Source organism: Octopus sinensis, linkage group LG3 (genome assembly GCF_006345805.1).
Source record: "Octopus sinensis linkage group LG3, ASM634580v1, whole genome shotgun sequence".
NCBI lineage: Eukaryota > Metazoa > Mollusca > Cephalopoda > Octopoda > Octopodidae > Octopus > Octopus sinensis.
Window position 1 is genome coordinate 73,597,441 of NC_042999.1, and position 23,794 is coordinate 73,621,234.

At 34.1% G+C, this 23,794-nt stretch overlaps 1 protein-coding gene across 1 annotated transcript; it reads left to right on the plus strand.

Moving 5' to 3' along the window:
* The first annotated feature begins 3,341 nt into the window (after nucleotides 1-3,341).
* On the plus strand, nucleotides 3,342-19,113 carry LOC115209207 (zinc finger protein-like 1). The gene is made up of 6 exons (XM_029777458.2): nucleotides 3,342-3,651; nucleotides 11,155-11,275; nucleotides 12,377-12,570; nucleotides 13,026-13,296; nucleotides 14,930-15,044; nucleotides 17,093-19,113. The coding sequence occupies exons 1-6, from the start codon at nucleotides 3,550-3,552 to the stop codon at nucleotides 17,328-17,330; spliced, it is 1,041 nt and encodes a 346-aa protein (XP_029633318.1). The 5' UTR covers nucleotides 3,342-3,549; the 3' UTR covers nucleotides 17,331-19,113.
* Nucleotides 19,114-23,794: the final 4,681 nt, after the last annotated feature.

Here is a 23,794-nt window from a genome sequence, read left to right on the forward strand (position 1 = left end):
AGTGCTCAACTGGTCCATATTTTATTGACTTTAAAAGGAAGAAAGGTAACGTCAACTTCGGCGAAATTTGAACTGGTTCTAATAATAGAATAGGGTTGAGTGAGTGGCTAGCAACCTCGCATCGCTTTCAGTCATTTGACTGCAACCACGCTGGGGCACCACCTTGAATAGTTTTAATCAAACAAATCGACTCTAGGACTTTAAAGCCTAGTACTTATTGTATCGATCTCTAATTGATAGTTTTTTTTTTTATTGATAAAGTTAATTAAGGCAAAATTTGAACTCAGCCATAAGGCACTATTATTAAATACGCTGTATTTTCTCCAGCATTTCACCAAATATGTCTCTTCAATTGCTCTCAATTGGCACTAACTTTGTCAACTCCAGAGGGTAGAATTATGCACTAGTGGCTTACCTCCAAAACTGTGCCACACCCAACTTAGTTTTCTCACAACTTTAAGAAAAATGGATATTTTTAATGAAATTTTCTTCAAATACCTTCAGATGATGTAGATTCCGAGTATATCAGAATTTAATTTGAAAAGAAAAAATCGACAGGTATACACTGACATACATACTGACACATTACATATCTACAAAACGAAACTTGAAATTTGGAAAAAATTGTGATGTATGTATTTATGCACGTCCACCAATTTGAAAGATATTTGTAGAAATTTCATTAAAAAAATATCCATTTTTCTGAAAGTTATGAGGAAACGAAGTTGACTCGGGGGAATTTTCCGAAACTCTTCTCCGAAAAAATTTTCACAAATTCCGATATAATTGGAATCTACGCCTTCTGAAAAGTATTTCTAGAATTAAAATGCCAATTTTTCAGAAAATTATGGCGAAGTAAAGTAGGAGGGGCTACACTTGTTTAGGTATGCTGAATTAATTTTAAGGTCTATTTGAAAGTGAAGTCGATAAAGTTGGGATTCGAGTGCAGTATGTAAAGGGAGGTAACTGAGTGTTGTATTTTACTCGTATTATCTATTTTTGCCATTTTTCTGCACCATGATAGAATATAATTTCTTAAATTGTAGAAAATCACAAATTTGTACGAGGTAAATATAATTTAATGCTTGTAATAGCTTAGGTTTGAAGGGCCCACAAGTTTTCAACATTCTGATAAACAACCTCAGAGACATGTGAGGCGTAGATGTGGATGTTTTTAAAGAGCATTTAGACAATTTTTATTTAATGTACCAGACGAACTCTCATCGTGATAGGAAACAAAGAACAACTCTGTCCAACTCACTACTATACCAGAAATATACTATACTATACTATACCAGAAATAGCTCCGGTGAGAAAGCCGAGGAGTGAGTGCTAAATGAAAACTAATCACACTAAAGGCGGTGCTACAGCATGGTCGCAGCCACTGGCTGAAAACAGTTGAAGTAAAAAAAAAAGGGGGAATAAAATGTGAACGGGTATTAGATCTGTAGCCTGGTCAAAATATTTGTAACAGAGTGAAACCCTGTTGAAGGTACCTATGAATAGACTGTGATAGTGTGAAAGCAACACATTTGTTAACCTCCTGAATTTTTTTTTTCCGTGACAGAAATTGAACTACGGTTACCAGGGTAAAAATTCGTAGCCCTTAAAACTTATATATATATATATATTTATAGGCGACATTCGGGTTCAAGCACCTCATAACTTTTTTTTTTTAATTTTCAGAAAATCTTATCAAATTTGTGTTCTACACACAGGAATCCATACGATTATGAAGGAAAAAAATGTGTGATTTAAGGGCATAATTCTTGTTTAAGCACCCTATATAACTCCTCATAACATTTTAATTCAGGGGAATTTTCAGAATTTTTTTATCTGTGTGATTTAAGGGTGATTTAGCTGTTATTTTTGGCGTCTCACGACCACCTAATACTTTCCCCTTTTCTTTGTCACTGACATGTAATGATGTATTTTCAATATTTTTCTCCCCATAAACACATTTTCTGGAATGATGATGCATCCATTGGTGGGAATTTTTGCAAATGATTCAGAATGTCCGTATTTGAAACTCTGATTTTTAAAAAATTGAAGGGTAAAATTTTTAGGATTTACGAAGAGTGGGTTATAAGATTTTTCTTTTTTCATAATCATATTGGTGTCAATTTCAATAAAAGATATTCCGGCAATATGATGCGTTTTCCAAATTTTCTAACCATGAAAACAATTTCATGAAAATTGAAAGTTTAACATTGTGTACTCGTACACGTAGTTTAATGTAAAAAGTGAGTCATCTTCAATAGAATTTCTTAATTCTTCGTAAATGTATATATTTTAGCTAACATTTTAATTGCCAGTATCAGTACCTGGTATGCATTTAAGATATGGTACGGTAGGGTAAGGTATTGTGATATTTTGAATGAGGAGGGTGATGCGGAAGAAGTGGCTATAGGGAGTTGATGTAGAAGTGGCTCAAGGGGGTCGATGCGGAAGGAAAAGTGGCTCAAGGGGGTCGATGCGGAAGGAAAAGTGGCTCAAGGGGGTCGATGCGGAAGGAAAAGTGGCTAAAGGGGGTCGATGGTCGAAAACGTTTGACGACCCCTGAAGTAGATAGTCGCATAGCTTTGATAATGAATGCATTTTCATGATCAAGTTAAAGTGAGCTAACATAACAGGCTGTCTCGTTCTTTTTAAGCACAACGTAATTAGAACTAGATTATATTCTAGAGTGTCCTCCCCTTTCTAAGACAAAAGAGTTGATTTGTGTGATTTGGCTGCTATTTCTAGCAGGCCGAATGACCAACGAAATAAGTCATGGGCAAACTGCGACTCGCAGAACCTTTTAAATGGCACGCCTAACGAAAAGTTAACATGATTTTTTTAGTAGCGCCGCTTGCTTGTCAAAAAGGGTTGTCTTTGTCTGATTTAGAGGCAACTGTTGGATTGGCAGAATTGTTAGGGCAAATGAGAAAATATAGCGAGGCGCTTAGTTCTAGCATTTTACTGAGTTCAACTCCTACCGTGGTTAGAAGTTTCCTATCTTTCTGGAGAGGAGTGGTCGATAAAATAAAGCAAGTAGTTGAGATTTAATATTGATTTCAAATTTGGATACAAGGTCAGCAAGTTCGGGGGAGAGGTAAGTCGATTACATCGACCCCAGTATTCGATTGGTACTTACTTCATCAGCCCCGAGGGGATGAAAGGCAAAGTCGATCTCAGCGGAATTTTGAACTCAGAATCTAAAGACGGGCGAAATGCCGTTAAGCATTTTGCTCGGTGTACTAACGATTCTGACAGCTCGTCGCCTTTAGTAGAGATTTAATATTTCTATCAAGTATCTTAAATGTGAATGGAATTATAAATGGGAAATAATAAGTAGAGAGAGACGAAATAGGTAGAAGATAATTCTCTGGCAATGCCAACTGATGCTTCCGCTACGAAATGTGACACCTGATGACGTGAATTACGGAAATGAACGGAGACACATCTCGCGAGATTACGAATAAATTCTCGTAGATGTGGCGTCTATGGAGTCATACTGTTGACATCACTTAAGTCTGCTACATTAGTTCACTTTACAACACCTAAAACATGGGACTGTGTAAGTGTCCCAAGAAGAAAGTTACCAACCTTTTCTGCTTCGAACATCGTGTCAATGTTTGCGAACACTGTCTGGTTGCCAACCATCCACGGGTAAAATTTGTTTCTCATTTACTTATGTCACAATCTAATTCAATTTCTCATTTTTAGTCGGTTGACACCTCCTTAATTCCTGATTTATGTTTTATATATTCGCAAGAAAAAGTATTCCTTACTGTACAACATATGGCTGTTGTTTAAGAAAAGATTGGAAGTCAATATAATAGTATATTAACACTAATTAAAATATTGTCATTAGTAAGTATGTGGGACAAGCGAATACCAACATTCCACTCTTCTTTGAAGTGATGCGGCTTTAAATACTATTTCTAATATTGTAACATGACATATTTTTCAGGATGGCTGTAGTGGACTAAATCAACCGCAGTGTTTGACTGGTCTTTTTGTCGACCTTAAAAGGATAAGAGACAAATCGACATCTGTGTAAATAGACGTAACTAACTGACCTAATGCATTATGTCCACCCCTTTACCAATTGACATTCACTGCTCTCTCGTTGATTCTTGATTAACTGGTTCTACACTATTAGCTAATAACACTAATTAATCCTTTTAATTTAGTCGTGAACTGGATAATTTTCTCACATGTTTAGTAAATCTGCAATAAATGAAATATTTTTACTTCTATGTGTGCCTTTTGTAATTCGATTACTTTCATTGATTAATCCTTTCGGGACTAATATTTACAATAGTTAAAAATGTAGCAATGAATTCAAAGACAAAATGAAACCAACATTAATAGTAAGTTAAATGCATGGAACAGTAAAATACTAACCAGAAATGTATGGTGTAGAGAATTATTTTAGTCAATAAAATGTATTTAAAATAAATTTGAACACTTCTCTGGAAAGTTATTATCAATAGCTTTCATTTTACTATCAGTAATGGGTAAATGGACTAATAGGATAAAACAAACTGAAATATCTTTTACGTTGCAGCCAAGTCATTAATGCCTTCAAAAAAAAAAACAAAAAAAAAACGAACTCTACAAAATTTAAAGGTGTTATTGATGGTGTGTATGTTTATATATGTAATATATTATTTGCAGACGATGTAAAGTTATAAAAGAGCTGGCAGAGCAGATATTCCGCAATGTAGTTTATTAAAATTGAGTTGGTCCAACATTTGGGAATTAGATTTGACTACATAAAATATTGTTTGTGTCATCATCATTGTGTACATATAGATGGAGAGAGAGGAAGAGTAAGTAAAAGATATTAGGTTCAGCATAACTATGAAAGTATTTAGGATTGTATAACATACATTTCATGGTTTCATACAGTAGGGTGGGGTCATACTGAGTAGAATGATCTCTTCATGTTTCTCCTCCTAAAGCTTTGAACTATACAGTATCAAAGCGTTAGATTAATTACAACACCTTTATATATACATTCACAATTTCTAATTTCATTTTTGGATGTAATAAATAGCTAGTTATGTATATTTTTGGACCTTAGTTCATATAATTACTCAATATAATAATATACCTCGTATTATTGTATCATACTCTAAGGGTTAGACATCAAAGCAATTTATTAAATATAGTTTGCATAAAGCATTATCTCATAGTGATATAAACCTTCTTGATTTTTTTTAAAGCCAAAACAATGCAAGTTGTAAAAATATTTTGGGATCAGGACTGCTTCTTTAGGAAATCTTTGGAGAAAAAGCTGTTGTTAGTTGACTTCTCTAACCTAGAGTGTGTATATATAAATGGTTTTGTATTGCTATAGTAGCCAATCAGCTGTGTAGTTCTGTTATTAATATGTGGGATGTATTAGTTAATTAAAATAGCTTCTGCTATTCTCAATTTCCTAATGTTTCTGTAGCTTCAATGGAAACCTGGATATCTTGAGTATGGCATTTCCTTAGGTGTCATTTAGCATAGAGGTGTTCTTTAACTCGTATGTGTACTTGTCTACTGATGCTTCTGATGTTGAATTCATTACATTTGTTACTTGTGATTTTCTACACCGTGTAGAACCACAGATATATTTTCATCTTTGATTAGGCAGTTTGGCAATGCACACAAGGTGTTGTTTTGTCTTGGCCTGCTTTTAGATAGAATCCTCCTCATGGAAGGTCCAAAATGTGCCAGTCATATATTGAATCCCTCCCTATGGATTGCTCAGCAGATTACAGCAATTGTTTTCCTGTTAAAATGTGGAAGTTTCAAAAAACATATGTTATCCTTGGATGTGTATGTTTTATTAAGTGTTCTGGTGATGTCATGGAATTTTGTGAAAGTATGGATTGCCATTTCCCATCAGGACTTTTTGGTATTTTTTGATGTTATTTTTACTTCCTGCCACATTGCATTTATTGCATATCATGTACATTTCATTTCTAACATAAGCCATCTTAGCTCTGCTGCGAAGGGACGAATTATAATATACAAATAGGCCCCTGCATGCCATTTGGACCCGTGTTATCTGGATGTTGCACTTAAATTTTATATTGTTGAACATATTACATATTTTAAGAGCTTCCTTGTGAGATGATGTTAGTATAAGGATTTAGTCCACATACTTGGTGAAAAAGACACAGAAGTGACAGCTGTTAAGTGCCCTGCATTTTAACCAGTCTGTGCACATGATGGATATGCAAACTTGACAGTAGTCCAGAGATTTATTTGTATTAAATATACTTGTAGAAAGTTCTATTTAGATTAAAAAGAAAATTTGGTCTGTTAAAAACACTCTGTGTAGACAGCAAATACCAACATAAAAACAAACATTATATATATATGTGTGTGAGTATGTAATCAGCTGTAAATGTAGTGTGCACATGTGTGTCATAGAGTACAAGTGCAAATATTGTCATAATTTCCCATCAACTGGGCTTTGTACTGCCTATCTCAGATGATGTTTCAGGATGGTAGACTTAATGCTGCTGCTTTTCATTCTTTCCAAAACGGGGACATCAGTCACATAGTCATTCTATTTAATATAATTGATCTGAGCTTCTGTGGTGAAATTGCTCTAGTTTTTTTATGCCACTTTGGTAAAGAGTCCAGGTTCTACAATAAAGGAGAGTGGAGATCCCAACTGCTTGGCAGACACTCAATTTTGTTTGGTGGTTCAGATCTTTGTTCTTAAAGACCTTTTTCGCGAGTCCACCAAACATGGTTTGAGCTGCTATTCATTGATTCTCCATGTCCTCTTCCGATGTGCACTTCCTAAGTATGAAAAGTGGTTAACTTTCTCCAGTGGCATCTCCAAGATGGTAATGTTGAGGTCTGGTGTTTCCTGACTTAAAATGGGCTGTGCCAGGATTTTTGTCTTTTTGATACTGTCTTTTAGGCCAATCCAAGTGTAAGCATCGGTGAAGTTATTCACTGACTGTTGAAGCCGTTCACTGGAGTGATAGACGGCTGCATTGTCATCAGCATACTGAAGTTCAGTGATCTTTCGAAGATGGTGATAATAACAGCATCTTTGAAGTCTTTGGGAACATGGCAGTTCTTCCACATTCGGAGAATCAATGGGAACAGACAAGTGTTGAATAGTAGTCCACCATGTTATAGAAGTTCCACTGGGATGTTGTCTGGGCCAGGAGGCTTCTGCTGTTTCATGCAGTTGATTGCAATCTGATACTCTTTGTAGGATGGTGGCATGTTCATCTAGTGTTGAGTTGGATGCATGGGTACATTCTTCAAGAAATCTTCCACGTTGGAGTCTTGGTTCAGAAGATTCAAGGAGTGCTTTCCCCAGCATTGAAGGATATCTTGTAGGTCAGTCAAGATGGTGTTGGAGTTTACTGATTGAAGAGACCCTGTTGATGGTCTCACAGGCCCAAAAAGTTGCTTCATTCCTGCATAGAAGCATCTGAGGTCATGAGCATCAGCATACCCTTGGTGTTCAACAGCTTTTTGATGCCACCAGTTGTTCTGCAACTCTCAATTTTGTTTGGCATTGTCTTTTGAGGTCTTGATATCTCAACTTGTGCCACAATCTTGGATCTTGCTCATGAGAGAGGTGGGCTTACCATTTTGCATTGATCAGCTGGCTGATTTCTTGATCATTGTCATCAAACCAGTCCTGATGTTTCCTTTTGCTGTACCTGAGGGTGTTTTCAGCCACTTCAGTGATGGTTTTTCGAAGTGTGTTCCATTCCTTATCCATATCCTGGTTGTCAGATCGGATGGATTGAAGGTGTTTGAGAATGGAAGATGCATAAAAGGAACTGATCTCTGGGCTGTTAAGCTTTGATATATCAAATTTCCTTCTGACTGGTTTTGTTTTTCTAGTCTTTGGTTTGTTTTTAACCATTATTTGAAGGCGGGTGATGACTAGATGATGGTCTGTCCAGCAATTGTCAGTGCTGTTAGCCATTTGCATGATAACATTTCTTTTGTCATTGGGGTCTTAATTTAATGTGGTGAGGGACAAGGACAGTGCTCTTGTGCCCTTGTTTGGGGAGATCTTGTTTTTAGTTGAGTGTCCTCACACCCTCTTCCAAGATCCAGGAATCTGAACCAAGAGGGGAGCAGGTTTAGTCACCGACAACCCGACCATGACTGAGAGGAGTGGGAGTACATGGTTACCCATTGTCTCTAGGAAGAGACCGTAGCAAAGAATATAAAAGTAGTAAAATATAGCCAGATATAAATATTTCTATTTTCAGATTTCTGTAAAATTTACTCTTCCATATAAGTAACTTAATGTTAATTAGGTCTTGATTTTCAACTATTTCTATATTTATAGAATTACTAAATTAAACTGTAATTCACTATGCTTTTGTTGTTTTGTCATATATTCTTATATGATGCTTGCCTAATTTTATAAGCTAACTCCTTTTTGTCAGAGCCATATTAAATTTGATATGTTTCTGTAAACCAGTGAAATAGAAGTTGCAGTCGTGGTGGTGTTGGTGGGAGGTACATTTATTTATTTTTTTCTATTTTTTCTATATGTCACAGTTGAAAATATTTTTACATTGAATGAATTGAATCTGAATATATGACTGAGTATTTTGACTTTGAATGTAGTTCAGATTTGTTTGTTTTACTGCCATTGTAGACAACATGACAATCTTTAAGTGAGCCGTTCTTTACAACAGATATTACACGGGGCATTAAAAAGCTAACTAGAGATAAATATGAATATGCAGTGAGAACAAAACTATCAGTCAATGATTGATATTTTCATTTTTCCAGAAAATACTGTAGACAATTCCAGATACATTTTGATTTTATTCTGTATGTTGATGTGTGAAAATGGAATTGTTTATAAATTAAATAATTCATAGATTTAGTCAATAATATTCTTATAATTAATTGGAGCTCTACTTGTTTAATACTAATTACTCTTGGCAACAAATTTGTTTCACCCTGGGCTCATCTGAGATAGCTAAATGGATGACTGAAACAAGTCACCTTCTTATTCCTCACACAGCCAAAGCATATACCCTCAACACCTCTAAATAGTATGCACATAGTTGTGTTGCATTAGTGTAATAAAAGAACACTGCTTACAATTCCTTGAAGAAATCACCCATCACTGCAAAGCTTAGTTCAGACCTCCTTCCTACCACACCTCAACCAAGATGGTTCAACTAGCAGTACAACCTCATAATAACCTCCACACTTGCTTCACCTCCAACCCACCACAACATTCACTCAACAGAACTCTTACAAATTCCTCCTCCTCATTCAATCTCATCCCATGTGTGAAAACTGCCCTAATCACTCCAACCCAACAAGATGACTGGTCTTGGTGTCTTTTCATCAATTTCTGTATATAGGAGTGTAGTTCAATTTTTGGAAACCTGTTGCAATGTGTGTCGCCTATATACATTTTCAGCGTATCTAAGACAATGAAAACAGTTGTTAATAATCATTACCTTCAATTTCTCTTATTCTTTGGTAACTAGTAGTATGAATTCTGTTGAACCAGAACTCAGACTGTGCCACTTATCAATGGTCCACCTTACTCTTCAGAGATTCAGTGAAAGTAATGTTGCATTTGACATCAAAGGTTTCTGTTATGTTTGACATAACTTTTAAACAAGGCTGACTTCCTATTGTGTCTTTCACTTGAATTGGAAGCTTTCTGTTGGACTATAGCATTGGAGCCATATTCTATAAGCTTCACTATTCTCCAAGAATCAGTATTGCCACCTGCTTTCTACTTTCTTTGTATTAATAACTTATTAGCTTGAGCATCAAATACGCCTATGCAGATGATACAACCATTCAATTCTCCTTAAGCTTTGGCATAAAGGTCTCCTCTACATACAACCTAAACACCTTACACTAAACATAAATTGAATCTATGAATTAACACGGAGAAAATCTTTTTGCAGCAGCATGGCAGACAATCTACTCTCAACAGCACAAGCTCATCACCACACATATCTTGGAAACAGTCTAGTTCAGTGCCCCTGGTTATAAGCAACATACACCTCAAACTTTCAGTGTCACTGCTGACATTGCTTCACAATTTCTGATGAGCTCTCATGGTGACCTTACAATTGTAACATTACAAGTTGATTTGCTAAAAAATAAGACACCTTAATAGAACCTGGAAATTTATCAGCTCTAATCACTTGCTGATCTTTGAGACAGCTCAGATAACACTTAAATTGCAAGTATTGCACATCACATATCTGGAATTGTGCTGCTACCATTTCATACTTTAATGACCTAGATCACATCCAAAAGAAGGCTGATTAGCAAAGATTTAATTAGCAACAGACTTCAACCACTTGCTTACAGATGCACATTTTATTCTGTCATTTCTACTTTTTCTATTGCAACTACAAACTACTGCAATGGGTTCTGCTTCTCTGACACAGCTAACTGCATATCATATCTTCACCATCACATGGCTTGGTGGTTAGGGTGTTGAACTTATGATCATAAGATTGTTGTTTCAATTCCTGGACTGGGCAACATGTTGTGTTATTGAGCAAAACACTTTGTTTTGCATTGTTCCAGTTCACTCAGCTGGCAAAATCTCAGTAATCTTGCTACAGATCAGTGTCCCATCCAGGTGGGGAATTTATATGCTATGGAAACTGAAAAACTCGCCCTTGTGGATCAGCATGACTCAAGAAGGCAACTTTACTTACCATCTCTCTTCATTTTCTCTGATCCCTGAGCTCTTTTTCCAGACCTTGCTCCCCAACAATAATGGTCCTCTGGAATTCCTTCCCCACCTACATTTCACTACAATCCCCAACTTACAGGTGTTCAAACTGAAAGACAACTACAAAGTCATCAGTCTGGGAGTGTCTGCAGAAGTGATGGCCACTGACTGAGCAGACTTATGATTAAAGGTGTTCTTGCTATGACCACCTCAACTTATTTTCCGATGTAGTTTGTCTATTTATATTATTTTTCTTTTTATGACAGTGTGATGTAATTTGATGGAAATTTGTCTGCTACTTCTAGTATACGGGCTCCCTTATTGGCTTCTGTAGCTGCATTTTCTTTTTTATTGGATTTTTGAGATATGGAAATCCAAAATGATTTCATGCTGATGTAAATTAATATAACTAATTTTTTAATGTTATTTTTATTGTATCTTTCTAGTGTATTGTCCAGTCTTATTTGCAATGGCTGCAGGACAGTGACTACAATCCACTGTGTACACTTTGTAACAAAGGTTTAGCTGAAGATGACTCTGGTGATTGTGTCAGATTAGTTTGTTATGGTATGTATATGGTATTATTTTTATTTTGTTATTGTCATCATCATTCATTACATCCATTTTTTTCCATGCTGGCATGGGTTAGATGAAATATGTTGTAACAGATTTTCTATGGCTGGATGCTCTTCCAGTCGCAGCTTCCAAACTGCTTTTCAAGTGAGTTATTTTTCATTCCATTTGTCTGTAATGTGTTGTTGCTGCGATGACAGTTAGACAATGTGTTGAATACTATTATTCCATTTACCAAAATTGCTTTGGCTATCATGCTGCATAGTATTATTTCTGATAATTTTATTTTATAAACATTTGTCAGATGTACACCTGCAACTCTAGTAGTTCTTTATTTTGTCTAGAAATCATGTGGCAAGTTTCTTGCAGGTTTAGTAAAAGTTTGCCAAAAATACTTGAAGTAGTCCTAATATCATTCTGCAGCATCACTGTTAGATAGTTCTGTAAATTCTGATATTTCCCCAACTTAAAGAAGCAATAGTTTAAATTTGACTTAATGCTGGCAAAAAATGAAATGGAAGTGTGACTATTTCCAGCTACATTAACAGAAATAACTTGTATTTAGCCTCATAAGATAGAAATCCAACCATAATCTGTTTATTCTTAATTTTAAGATTTTATGTTGTGATTGATGAACAATAGCATTATTGGTTACAGGTTGTCAATAGGCTACACACTATTTCATTGTATCATGGTGACCGTGTTGAGGAATTATTTTATTCATGGGTCTCTTTCAGATTCTCTCTACTAAATCAACTAAAAAGGCTTTGGTTAACCTGGGGCTATAGTAAAAGATACTTGCCCAGGGCACTATTCTGTGAGACTCAATCTGAAACCACATGATTGCATAACTAACTTCCTAATCTCACAGCCATACCTGTACCTATATATGTCACCAATATATATTGCCAAATGACACACACATATGACAGGCTTCTACACCATCTCTGTCTGCCAAATACACTTACAAGGCATTGATCAACCCAAAGATATGTTAGAAGATATTTCTCAAGATGTGTACTTGTCATTATTACTTTTGTTATGCAATCCAATAAAAAATAATCAAATGACAGATTTTGTTTATTTTATTTTTAGATGTTTTTCATTGGGATTGTTTAAATCAATATGCTTTAAAAATGCCACCAAATACAGCACCAGCTGGCTACAGCTGTCCGACATGCAAACATGGTATTTTCCCTGCCAGTAATTTGATGTCCCCTGTTGCTGAATCCCTAAGGCAGGTGCTAAAAACAGTAAACTGGGCCCGTGCTGGCCTTGGCCTCCCTTTGGTTAGTACAATGTATTTTTCATTATTGACAATTGTAATTGTTAACTGTTTCTTAAATGCTGTAGTTCAGTCTTTTAATTGATCAATAATATGTCAGTATGTCAAAATAGTTTTAAGATGTTTCGTAATGAAGTTATCAAAGTTTACTTCTGACAATTTTCAAGATAAATGAAATGAAAATCATTTGAAGTAATAAAGTTGGGTTTTTTTTTTATTTTTTTTTTTTCAATGCTGTGTCAACTTTTCTATAGTAGTATGATTAAAGTAGCATTTTTGAAAATTTCTTTATTTGTGTGTATGTGCTTACGTGTATGACAAGAAGTATAGAGACTGGTAGATTAAGTGAATTTTGTATAACAATTTAGAAATGATACAACAATGACATAGCAATTAGAAATAATTATAAAGCAGCTATATAACAATTATTTAAAAAGTTGTTTATTTATTTGTCAACAGATCAAGGAAGAAAGTCAGTCATCCAGCAAACACCTTTCTGAAAATGTGCATTCTTCCTCACCTCTGACAATCCACTCTACCTCAGTGAATGTCCCAACAGTTCACAGTCCTACTGATGCAAAGAAGTCTAGTCCTCAGTATACTCGTCCAAGTGCACAAGTTAGTCCTTACACTAGTACACCAACTCTTGCATCTTCATCAGCATCTACACATAGTATTATCAATCTGGATCCTGGCACAACAGCCAGAGGAGAAAAAGGACTTTTTAATAGTAAGTAATGATTTTTACATACTTTTCAGTAGTAGTTCATATCTTCATCATAGTGTACATAACTCTGAAATACTTGTATGCTAAATAAGTAATGTCATTGGAGTTTGGAAATAAAACTTACCAAATTGCTACTCACTCACTTACCCCCTCTTCCTAACACATCTTCACTCTATCTTTTCTCATCACCTGACACAAAGACAACCCCTTCAATACTAAAGCCCCTTGGTTGTGGGTCTCGTTTTGCAAGTTACTTGGTGACCTCACTTGTGTCAGTGCCACATAAAAAGCACCCAGTACACTTTATAAAGTGGTTGGTGTTAGGAAGAGCAACCAGCCATAGAAACTATACCAAAGCAGACTTTGGGGTTTGGCACAGTCCTCTGGCTTATCAGCTCCTGTTGAACCATCCAACCCATACCAGCATGGAAAACATACTAAATGATGAGATTCGTGATAGCTAATGTTATCCATGTTCATTAAATATTTAAATAGAAATAATAATGTGATGATACTTTTTGGTTTTTTAATTAAAAAATTTGAATCATAGATTTTACAGGAATTTGTTCATTTGTTTTATGCCTTTTTTTTCTGTGCTTGCATGAATTGGGTGAATATGTTATTTGAGACATTGTTTTACAGCTGGATGCTCTTCTAAGCTCATTTATTTCACACAGCTTCAAAAGCTTGAAGTCCTTGGATGATTTGTTGACAGGAGAAACTGACTACACTACCACCTACTGCACTTTTGTATGAGCAATTGCCAATGTAAACAAACATATACACACGCACACGCAACTTTGGTTGGGCCATATCTGTATCAAAAGGCACTTGTCCAAGGTACCATGCAGTGAGACTAAACCCCAAATGCTGTGATTGAGAAGCAAATTTCTCAACCACACAGCCTTGTTTGAGTCAATACCATTTCTTAGATTTAAATTGTCTTTTGTTTTATGTTTGAAGAAGTTTATCATATTCCTCATTGATGCTTTCATATTAAATAATGTAGCTCTACATATCTTTAAAAAGACAAGATATTTGTTGCTAGAAAGCCTTGATCATAAGTCTACTCAGTTTGGGTTAACCTGGCAGGGAAACATGTTTTGAATTATTCAGTTTGGTATTCTCACATGAAAAAAATGTGGCACATGAAAAAACATTCAAGCGAGGTCATTGCCAGTGCCACTGGACTGGCTCCTGAGCAGGTGGCACGTAAAAAGCACCATTTGGGCGTAGCCGTTGCCACTTGACTAGCCCTTGTGCCGGTGGCACGTAAAAGCACCCATTACACTCTTGGAGTGGTTGGCATTAGGAAGGGCATCCAGCTGTAGAAACTCTACCAGATCAGATTGGAGCCTGGTGCAGCCATCTGGTTCGCCAGTCCTCAGTAAATCGTCCAACCCATGCTAGCATTGAAAGCGGACGTTAAAATATGATGAATAATAATATCAAAAAATACCTTAGGAATGAGAAATTTCCCCAAGACACCTTATGAAGGCTGGAGGGAATATCAGCCGAAACGTTCTGTTAACAACAAATAAGATGAGGACAAATATCTGTCAAATGTAAATAGTGTACAAAATTCAACATCTCTTAAATATAGAACTATTTTTTCTTCTCTTTTTCATTATTTAAGGTCCTAGAAAGTTATTTGACTCTACAAAAGATGATGTTTTCAATATGTCACATGACCATGATGAAGACAAATACAGAAGACGGCCTGCTCTCAGTTGGTTAGCAAGACTTTTTAAGTAAGTATTAATTTATTGTCACTAAAACTAAGAAGAGAATCAAATACAGTATGCTGTCACTAGATCTCAGAATCAGAACTGTAAGGTATAAACTAACTGAATACTCATCATTTTAAGTAAAATTATTGATGTAAATGTTTCCTAGTACACTATTTAGCTTCAATCTCAAAACATTAACATTTTCAAATGATCTGGTACTTATTCTTTAGAAATATGTAAACTAAGGCTCAAAGAATGCTTCATGCTGTCTACTGATACAAAGTCCAGTAGCATTTAACTCATTACAGAATCCTCTACATGCTAGAAATAATAACCAAATCTTCCTCATACAAAGCCTTACCATTAAAATGTGACTAACATTGTTTTAGATACACTGAAAATAAAGATAGGGATAATCATGGCTGGAATGTCTTTGATTATAGGTCTGCTTGATTAGCATTGGTTAGGGTTAAACCTATTTCTCTTATGCATTCAACCATTTTGCCTTTACTCATATTTTGGCCACAGAAGTGCAACAGTCTCCTGTTGACTCACCATACATGAAGAAGTTGTAATGTATTATACTAGACAGCACAAAACTAGACAGAAAAACATTAGTAGACTACAAATCTATACTTTACATAATTCCCTACAAAACATAGATTAAACATGATGGAACTAATATTCATAACACAGGAAAATGCTAAAATAAACGCACAGACGACAAGCACCAGTTGCCGACTAATGACATATGTATCAAAATTCAAATCTCAGTGGTCACCATACATCAATCACATTGGATAATGGTGATCATAGGTCTGCTCAATCAGGGCTAACTTGAAGCTAAACAATGCCTTCAGCTCTGAGAAAGTAGCCCCATTTCCTTGCAAAAGGCAAAAGATAAGAAAGTAAACTCTGTTAGAAAATCAAGATAGCTGAAAGAGGACCTGGGGCATCTAGACAGCCCAAGATTTCAAAAGTAAGAAAAGTTGCCATTCATACTAGCTTTGAAAAAAAGCTGATAAAAAGTTGTAAATATATAATGTATATTGGTCAGACAGTTTGCAATATAATTCTGCTAATATATAAGCCTTGAGTTCTAGTTCTGCCACAGGTTTTGTGCTTTGGGGCTTAAGTACATAGTCTCAGTTTGCTGTTCTGAAAATATTTATTCTTTCTCTCCATAGTTAAGAGATAAAAATGAAAGCTATTGGAGTTGAATTCTAGTTCTTGCAAATATTTTAATTTATTGAAAAACAAAATGATAATGACATTAGATGGAATACCAGTCAAGTCTTCCTCAAAACGCACTTTACTATCTGAAAAAAAAAGTGGGCGGTAGGGAACATATTAACTATATTTTCACTATGTCACTGACCATGATGAAGACAAATACAGATGACAGACTGCTCTCATTTGGTTAGTGAAACTTTATAAGTAGATATTATTGGTTTTGTCACCAACTAACAATAGCCCAAGATTTGCAGATTTCCAGTATGTATTTAACCTGGCTTGAGAGCATTCAAATTGGCCCAAACCTATAATTCATTATGGGAAGAATGGAAGATAAACTTACAGTTGTTAGTTAACCCCTGGTCAGCTCTGATCAAGTGCATCAATGATCAAAATTGTTCCAGCCTTGACCATCCCATCTTTTATTCAAACAGAATATTCTAGGGTTACATTATCTAATGTGTTCCTTTGTTTAAGAATGTAGGGTGTGATTTGAGGATTTGCTTGCTATTTGTAGCAGGTCAAGTGATTATGTAGAGGCTCTCTCTCCTTGGTTTGGATTGGAGTTGTTAGTAATAAGAGGTGCATGTAGTTATAGTCATAATTTGACCTAAAAATAAGTTTAGCTGGCATAGAAAACTGAATAATGTAAATTAGCAGTAAGATATATGAGGATTTGGATGTGTTGTGATCATAGTAAATACTTGATGATGACTCACAAGTAATGAGACAAATAGTAGATATTATATCGGTGTTAAGGAAGGATTATTTTCATGATAAAATTGTTGGAAGTATGAAATATTTTCTTTTTATTTCACTATCTTTTCTTTTTCTAGAACTAATGACTCTTATCGATCAAAAGACCCCAATGCAACAATGAAAAAATTTCTTGTTGTTCTTGTTATTGGTTTGATTGGCTTTATAACTGTGGTTATGGTCTTCTCACATCTTGGCCACATGGCAACCCAAGATGATCCTGCTTTCAATCCACTGGCAAATCCAAACATCCATGTTAAGGACCAACAGATGCCCAACGAAGAAATCATACAGCAGAAAGTGAAACCATTTCAATGATCTTATCAAAGATGGAAGGAGTCAGTTGGCATTTTTGTTTCCTGGTAAAATATCTTATAACTTAACATAACAGCTGTCTTGCATCAGAATAATAAATACATAGCTCCCTGCTTTATGACAAAATTCTTGAAGGAACCAAAACTGTTTAGTATTTCTTTAGAGTCATTGTTTGGCATTTTAAAGAAATTTACTTCACATCATTAAATAACACATTTACTGAAAACTTGGAGAAAAAATACAAAACAAATATAATGTCTGTCTTTAATGTTTAAAGTTTAAATGGACATCGGACTTTTCTTCAGTGATGCTAAACTGCATGGATATGCACCTTTTTTAATCTAACTGCAGAGAAGTTTGCAGTGAGTTACACTGTGATTGACTGTTAAAACAGCATTTAGTGCAGTCACTAAACTTGGGAACAAAGGGTATCTCTTCAACAAATCAGACACAAACATTTTTTTTGATGTCAGTAAACTAAAAATTTTAGGTAAAAGCATCAAAACACTCTACATTCATTCCAATATGACAATAGAAACAATCAGGTGTCTCTGTGATAAACATAGCATCAATATTGTTTACTTGGGAACTTTTTTGTGTGTGTGTGTTAATTTTTGTAAAAAATTTTGTTTTCTACAATATGTAACTGAAATTTGCAGACATGTTTTCTATCTACATGGCATCATAAATTATATATCTGGATAGATTTCAGCAAGCTTAGCCAACAGTTTGGCTTTGCTTTTTGTTTGTGACTTTTCATTTAATGTAGATCACTAAGACTCATGAGAAAGACAAAAATGTCATAACTCACACTCTCTCTTTCTCTTTCACAGACACAGTCTAAGGTTAGTCATTAACTCAATCATATATATGTATGTAATTAAGATTCTGATCAGTCAGCTGGCATAGGCTTATTGTCTCAGATTTTAATTATAGAAGCAGTAGATTATAGGCATTTCTAACTTTTTCTAATGCCATTAGTAACAATTACATACATGAATTAATAACCATAATCTCTATGTTCCAATTTTAGTATATGTATGTTGAAGTAAGTTAATAACAATCATAGAGCATTTATGAAAGTTCGGTTTCTATTTAAAAGAAAAATAAACTTTTGTTTTTGCTGTGTCTTTCAAATACACATTGAAGATATTTTGATGTTTCCTTCAAAATTAGATTTTACATTAAGAAAAAGACTGATTTGAAAATATTGCTATTTTAGCTATATCTTTTCTTCATTGTTGTGTTTGCCTAATGAAAATATCTCATTTTTCATTAAGTAATTTTCTTGGTAATCTCAAGAAAATATATATATCATTAATACAGAATTCGTTACGATATTGTGTTGTTGCTTAGTTACCTATAATTAGACTGGAAATTACCTTCTGATAAGATGTTAGCAAATATTTATTGACCAGATTACACATTTTAAAGAACTTTTTCACAATTTTCAGGACCAATAAGTTATTTGTGACTTTGGAACTCTAAGATTATTTCATACCATCATCATCTTTATTATTACAATAGTTTTATTTGTTTACTTGATTTAGATCTATTAGCACATAAAATCAAAACTTCTGAAAACAAAAAGAAAAATGCCAGTTAAAATTATCATTGCTTGTTACTTCTAGTCGTAAATTTCTGTTTTCCTGATGGAATACTTTGAAACACTGAAAGTGTTAACAATCATACTTTGTCATAAAGTTTTCAGACTTTATTTTATCTTTTAATGATTTGGTCAGAAGAGGAATTACAGGTGATGGAAGAAGAGGAGAAACTTCACTCATAAGGCTTTGGTCAAACTAAGGCTGCAGTAGAAGATATTTGCCTAAAGGGCCACCCAGTTGCATTGATTCTGAACCTATGTAGTTGCAAAGCAAACTAATTAATCACAAAGCCATCCGATTATAACAAATGGATCTTTTTAGCACTTCTAACTTAAAACTAACAAAACTACAGATAAAACTGTACAGTGATTTGCGATTACTTTCCTTTGGAGGGGAAAATGTTTAAAAACATTGCCCATCCTAAATTGACAATATAATTATCTCCCTTTATCGAACAACATGCTTTGATGGACAAAGTAAACTGTTTACAGCTAATAAATTAGAAGGCCCTTTCAGATTCTTTCTCATCAAATATTTATCATGTCTATTTATGTGGTTTCATTTTAGTTTGTTTGATGCCTCCAAAGCTTGTGTTAACCCTTAATACATGTGATTGGTTTTCATTTAAATCTAATTGAATTGAAATATTGTTCTTTTTTATCAGACAAGTATGTGCCCTTCTTCATCTCTGGAGTAGATCCTTTAATGAAGTTTAGTCCATAAATGTTACCCTGTTTGAGGTTTGATCCAATCATAGTAATGATTATTGGAAGAATGTTAGTGTTACTCTGTAAATGTTGTGTTATCATAACCACAGTGTATAAATCAGTGGTTTTCAATTTATATTCAAGTATACCCATCCCATCACTACCCAAATTATATTTAATTTGTAGTGTACTCTAATATTTTCATTGGAATATTTAAAACAATCTATTGACATTTTGACTTTATTCCAAGTCTTGAATCTCCTATAGATACTAAAGGTGCTCTCTTGGCTGAAAAAACAATGGTATTTCAATATATGGAGACAGTTTTTAAAGTGAAATTTATCATGACATCATAGGCAGAGCAAAAAATTGCAATATTTTTGTTTGCAAAACTATTTTTATGTATTCATTTTAAAAATTTATTTAATTTGCTAAATTGACTTAGTTTTTTTTTATAATTCTAGTTCTAATCTTTCATTAGAAATTTACTTTTTAATTTTTGATACCCATCTATTCTGAGTAATAAAGTGAGATCATTGACATGTTCATAGTGAAGACCCTTAAATCTTTCTGACTTAGTACATTTACTTTATTGTAAATAGATATCCATTGCTAAATGCAATGAGTTCAAATCTCCCTGTAAGTTTGGAGAAGGAGATGGAAACACTTCATTTGTATCATTTTCTGTAAACTCTTGCAAGTGAAGCATTCAAAGATTACTTATTGAAGTTTGATTCACTTATTGTTGAAAGAATCACATAAATGTTTATCATCGTCATTATCATTGTCATATGCTATATTCAGCCCCAACCTAGGTGACCACATTCCTTCAGTGTGATGGCTTGAAAGTGGTTGTGTTGCAGAAAAGAAATACTATGAGTGATCCTTTATGTCTCCCTACAACACAGTGCAAACATTTTGAAAGAGAGGAATTTATCCCAGCACTTGACTTATACTTTATTTTATCAAAGGACAAGAGGCAAAGTTGACCAGTGTGAATAGCCAGAACAAATACTGCAAAACATTTGTCTGACGTTAACAATTCTGCCAATTGACTGCCCAATATATGTTAATAAAATTATAATTGTTCAAACTAATTAACTTGCATGTTTAAAGATAAAACAAAGCTTCAGTATATACATTTACACTACCCTACTTAACTGTAAATATCAAAAATATTTTGTCTTTAAATATGAGGTTAAACAATTATAATCAGGCATTTAACACCATAAATGCTGTCATAGGGAATGTTCCTAGGAATAACAACATACCATACATTTACCCATATATATATATATAATATATATATATATATATATAGTGACCAGGATATTTAAATGCAGTGAATGAAAAAACAAATTTATTGTATGTACATGTGATATTGGAGATAATTAAGACCTTTTGCATAAAAAGTAAACAGCAAAATATTTAAGTTCACCATTTTCTGTTTATATATTTATTGAAAGATTTTATCTAGAATTTTAACTAGTTTTCCTTTCATTTATTCAGTTTATTTTTCTCTCATTGATATAATTTCTCCTTAAGATATTTTATCACTGATTGAGATTTAATTATATATTTATTTGCATTAAATATTCATGGAAAACAAGTATCTTTCTGTTGTATTTGAAACTATTTAATCCATGTTCTAACAGTGTTTTCATTTCAGTTTCTTCCATATATTAAGATGTTTTAATTCTAGCTGTTTGAAGCTAGATATTTGTAAATCCTTAAACTACTAATAAATTTAATTTATTACTTTCAACAATTTATGTTTCATTATTTCCATTTCACAACTAATATATATTGTACATAACTGATGCAGTTCTTAAATTTTATTTTTACTCAGATCTTTTATTCACCTTTCTAGCCAAGTAAGATCAAAACACTTGATGTTCAGTTTAAGTCACTGTATGTTAATGTAGGTAAAATGAGAGGTTATGGGCAGTATGGCAGGGTTAGCAAATTGACAAGGTATTTCTAATCTAAGAAGTAGATGGAGCTGAAACAACTTAGCTCTGACCTTCTTGTGCCATTTTACTCAAATAATTTGCACAACTTTGTTTTTATCAAAGTTCTCAAGAGCCAGACAACTGGTGAATGCTAGTTAATACTTCAAGATTTGGCTACTGAACCCATAGTGGTTGTAACTAAAGAGGTAAAGAAACTCAGGATGTAAAAGTATTTGTTAATGATTGTCTTTTCATCTTTGAAACATCAGAGAGTTGGTGAGGTAAGAGAAGTCTTTAAGAACGTTGCTTCTTTAGATTGCTACTGTAGATGAAGAAACATTGAAATATCTGGTAAAACGGGAATTAGCTGTGAAGCATATTGTTTCATGATAAAGAAACTGTTAGATGTTGTTTTGTTAGGTTGGAATGATTGAAGATTTTGCACTTGGTGATTGTATGTGATTGTGAAAGTAGAGTCTGGGAGAAGTCATGTTGAGGATGTGCAGTGTGGAATTGGGAACAGTAGGCAGCAAATGTGGCAACATTTACAGCTGGCATGATACAGTGCTTTCTTAGTTGAGGGATGGCACACATAAGGGTTGCCGAATCACAGATTGCACTCCTGTTAATCATGTATTGCTAATTTCAATTATTTATTCTGTATAACATTTATTGGCATTAGGAAGGACATTCAGCTTTAGAAGCCAAGCCAAACAAGACTATGATAAGAATAGTTTATTTCATCTTGTTTCCGTTTACCTAGTCATCAAGAATAGGGGGTCATATTGAATAATATTGATTTCTAACATAGATACAAGATCATAGATTTTATAGTAGTAGTGTAGTTGGCCATATGGCCAACTACACTACTACTATAAAATCACTACTATCGATCACTAGTTGATTGCTGTGTATTTTATCAATCTTCTGAAAATGAAAAGTAAAACGGACCTTGATGAATTTTGAACTTAGAACAAGGGATTAGACACCGCAAGGTATCTTGGCCACCATTCTGCTGGTTCTGCCATTCTGCTACCTCTGCTGTTGTTACTTGTGACAGACTAGTATCCTTTCTAAAGAAATTTATCTCTGATCTATTCCCATATCATTAACTAGAGTTAACTATAGGCTTTCAACATTTTTCTACAATGAATGAACCATGATGACTTTCTTGACTTGTGCTTAATGTTCATCATTGAATTTTCATGGGAAAAATACAAAGGTGGTTTCTAGTTCCTTTCTTTTGGGTATTTTTTGCCAGACACCCTCCTGTCTGCTAGAAACAGATAGGTTCACTATATTTACCTGATTGCTCAGAAGACAATTAACTTTGCATAAAGTTACCACAGTCTTAAAGAGATGGAATAGCTGTGGCTGGAATAACTCTTATCCTAAATATCTTTGATCTGGGGCTAAACAACAAAACATTCAAATGAATATGTGTCAACTTCTGACTCTCAAATTACTGCAAATCCCTTACCTTAAATATGAACAAAATTCACAACTTGCCCAGATTCCATATTTAAGATATTTTACGTAACCATATTTTTCAATTCTTTCTGAAGATTTATGCCTTCAGTGACTGTTTATTGGTTGCCTGTAGAGTTTGAAGGTAAAAAGGCATACCAGTAATATACTGCTGTCAAAACCATCAATAACAATACACCATGCTTTTGTCCATCATTTAATGTCTACTTTTCCTTGTTTGGATAGGTTAGGCAGAATATGTTATGGCTGAACCCTCAACCATTTCTCAGTAAGGTTATATTTCCCTTTGGTCAGATATATTTTCAATGAAGACACGAAGGATACTGCATGTAAAACATGTAATACTTGCTTACATCCATCATACAATGTCAAGATAAGGAGACAAAAACATTCATGTGCATACGCATACACACAACAAGATTTCTTTCATACCTCAACATTTCTATAAATAATATCAAACAACAGGTTATTGGTTAAAGTTACGCAACAAATATCACTAATATCATAAAGTTCAATGTTAATAATTAAGACAAATTTAATATATTCATATTTTACAGTGTAGTTATTTATTTATATTTTACATTGTAACCAGTGATCATTGGTCACAAACTACAGACTCCCAACAGACCAATATAATGATGAAGTGTTTGTAACTCAATGTAGAAGAAATATCTTAAGATTTCCCAATTCAGTTATAAAAGGTTTTTAGTTTT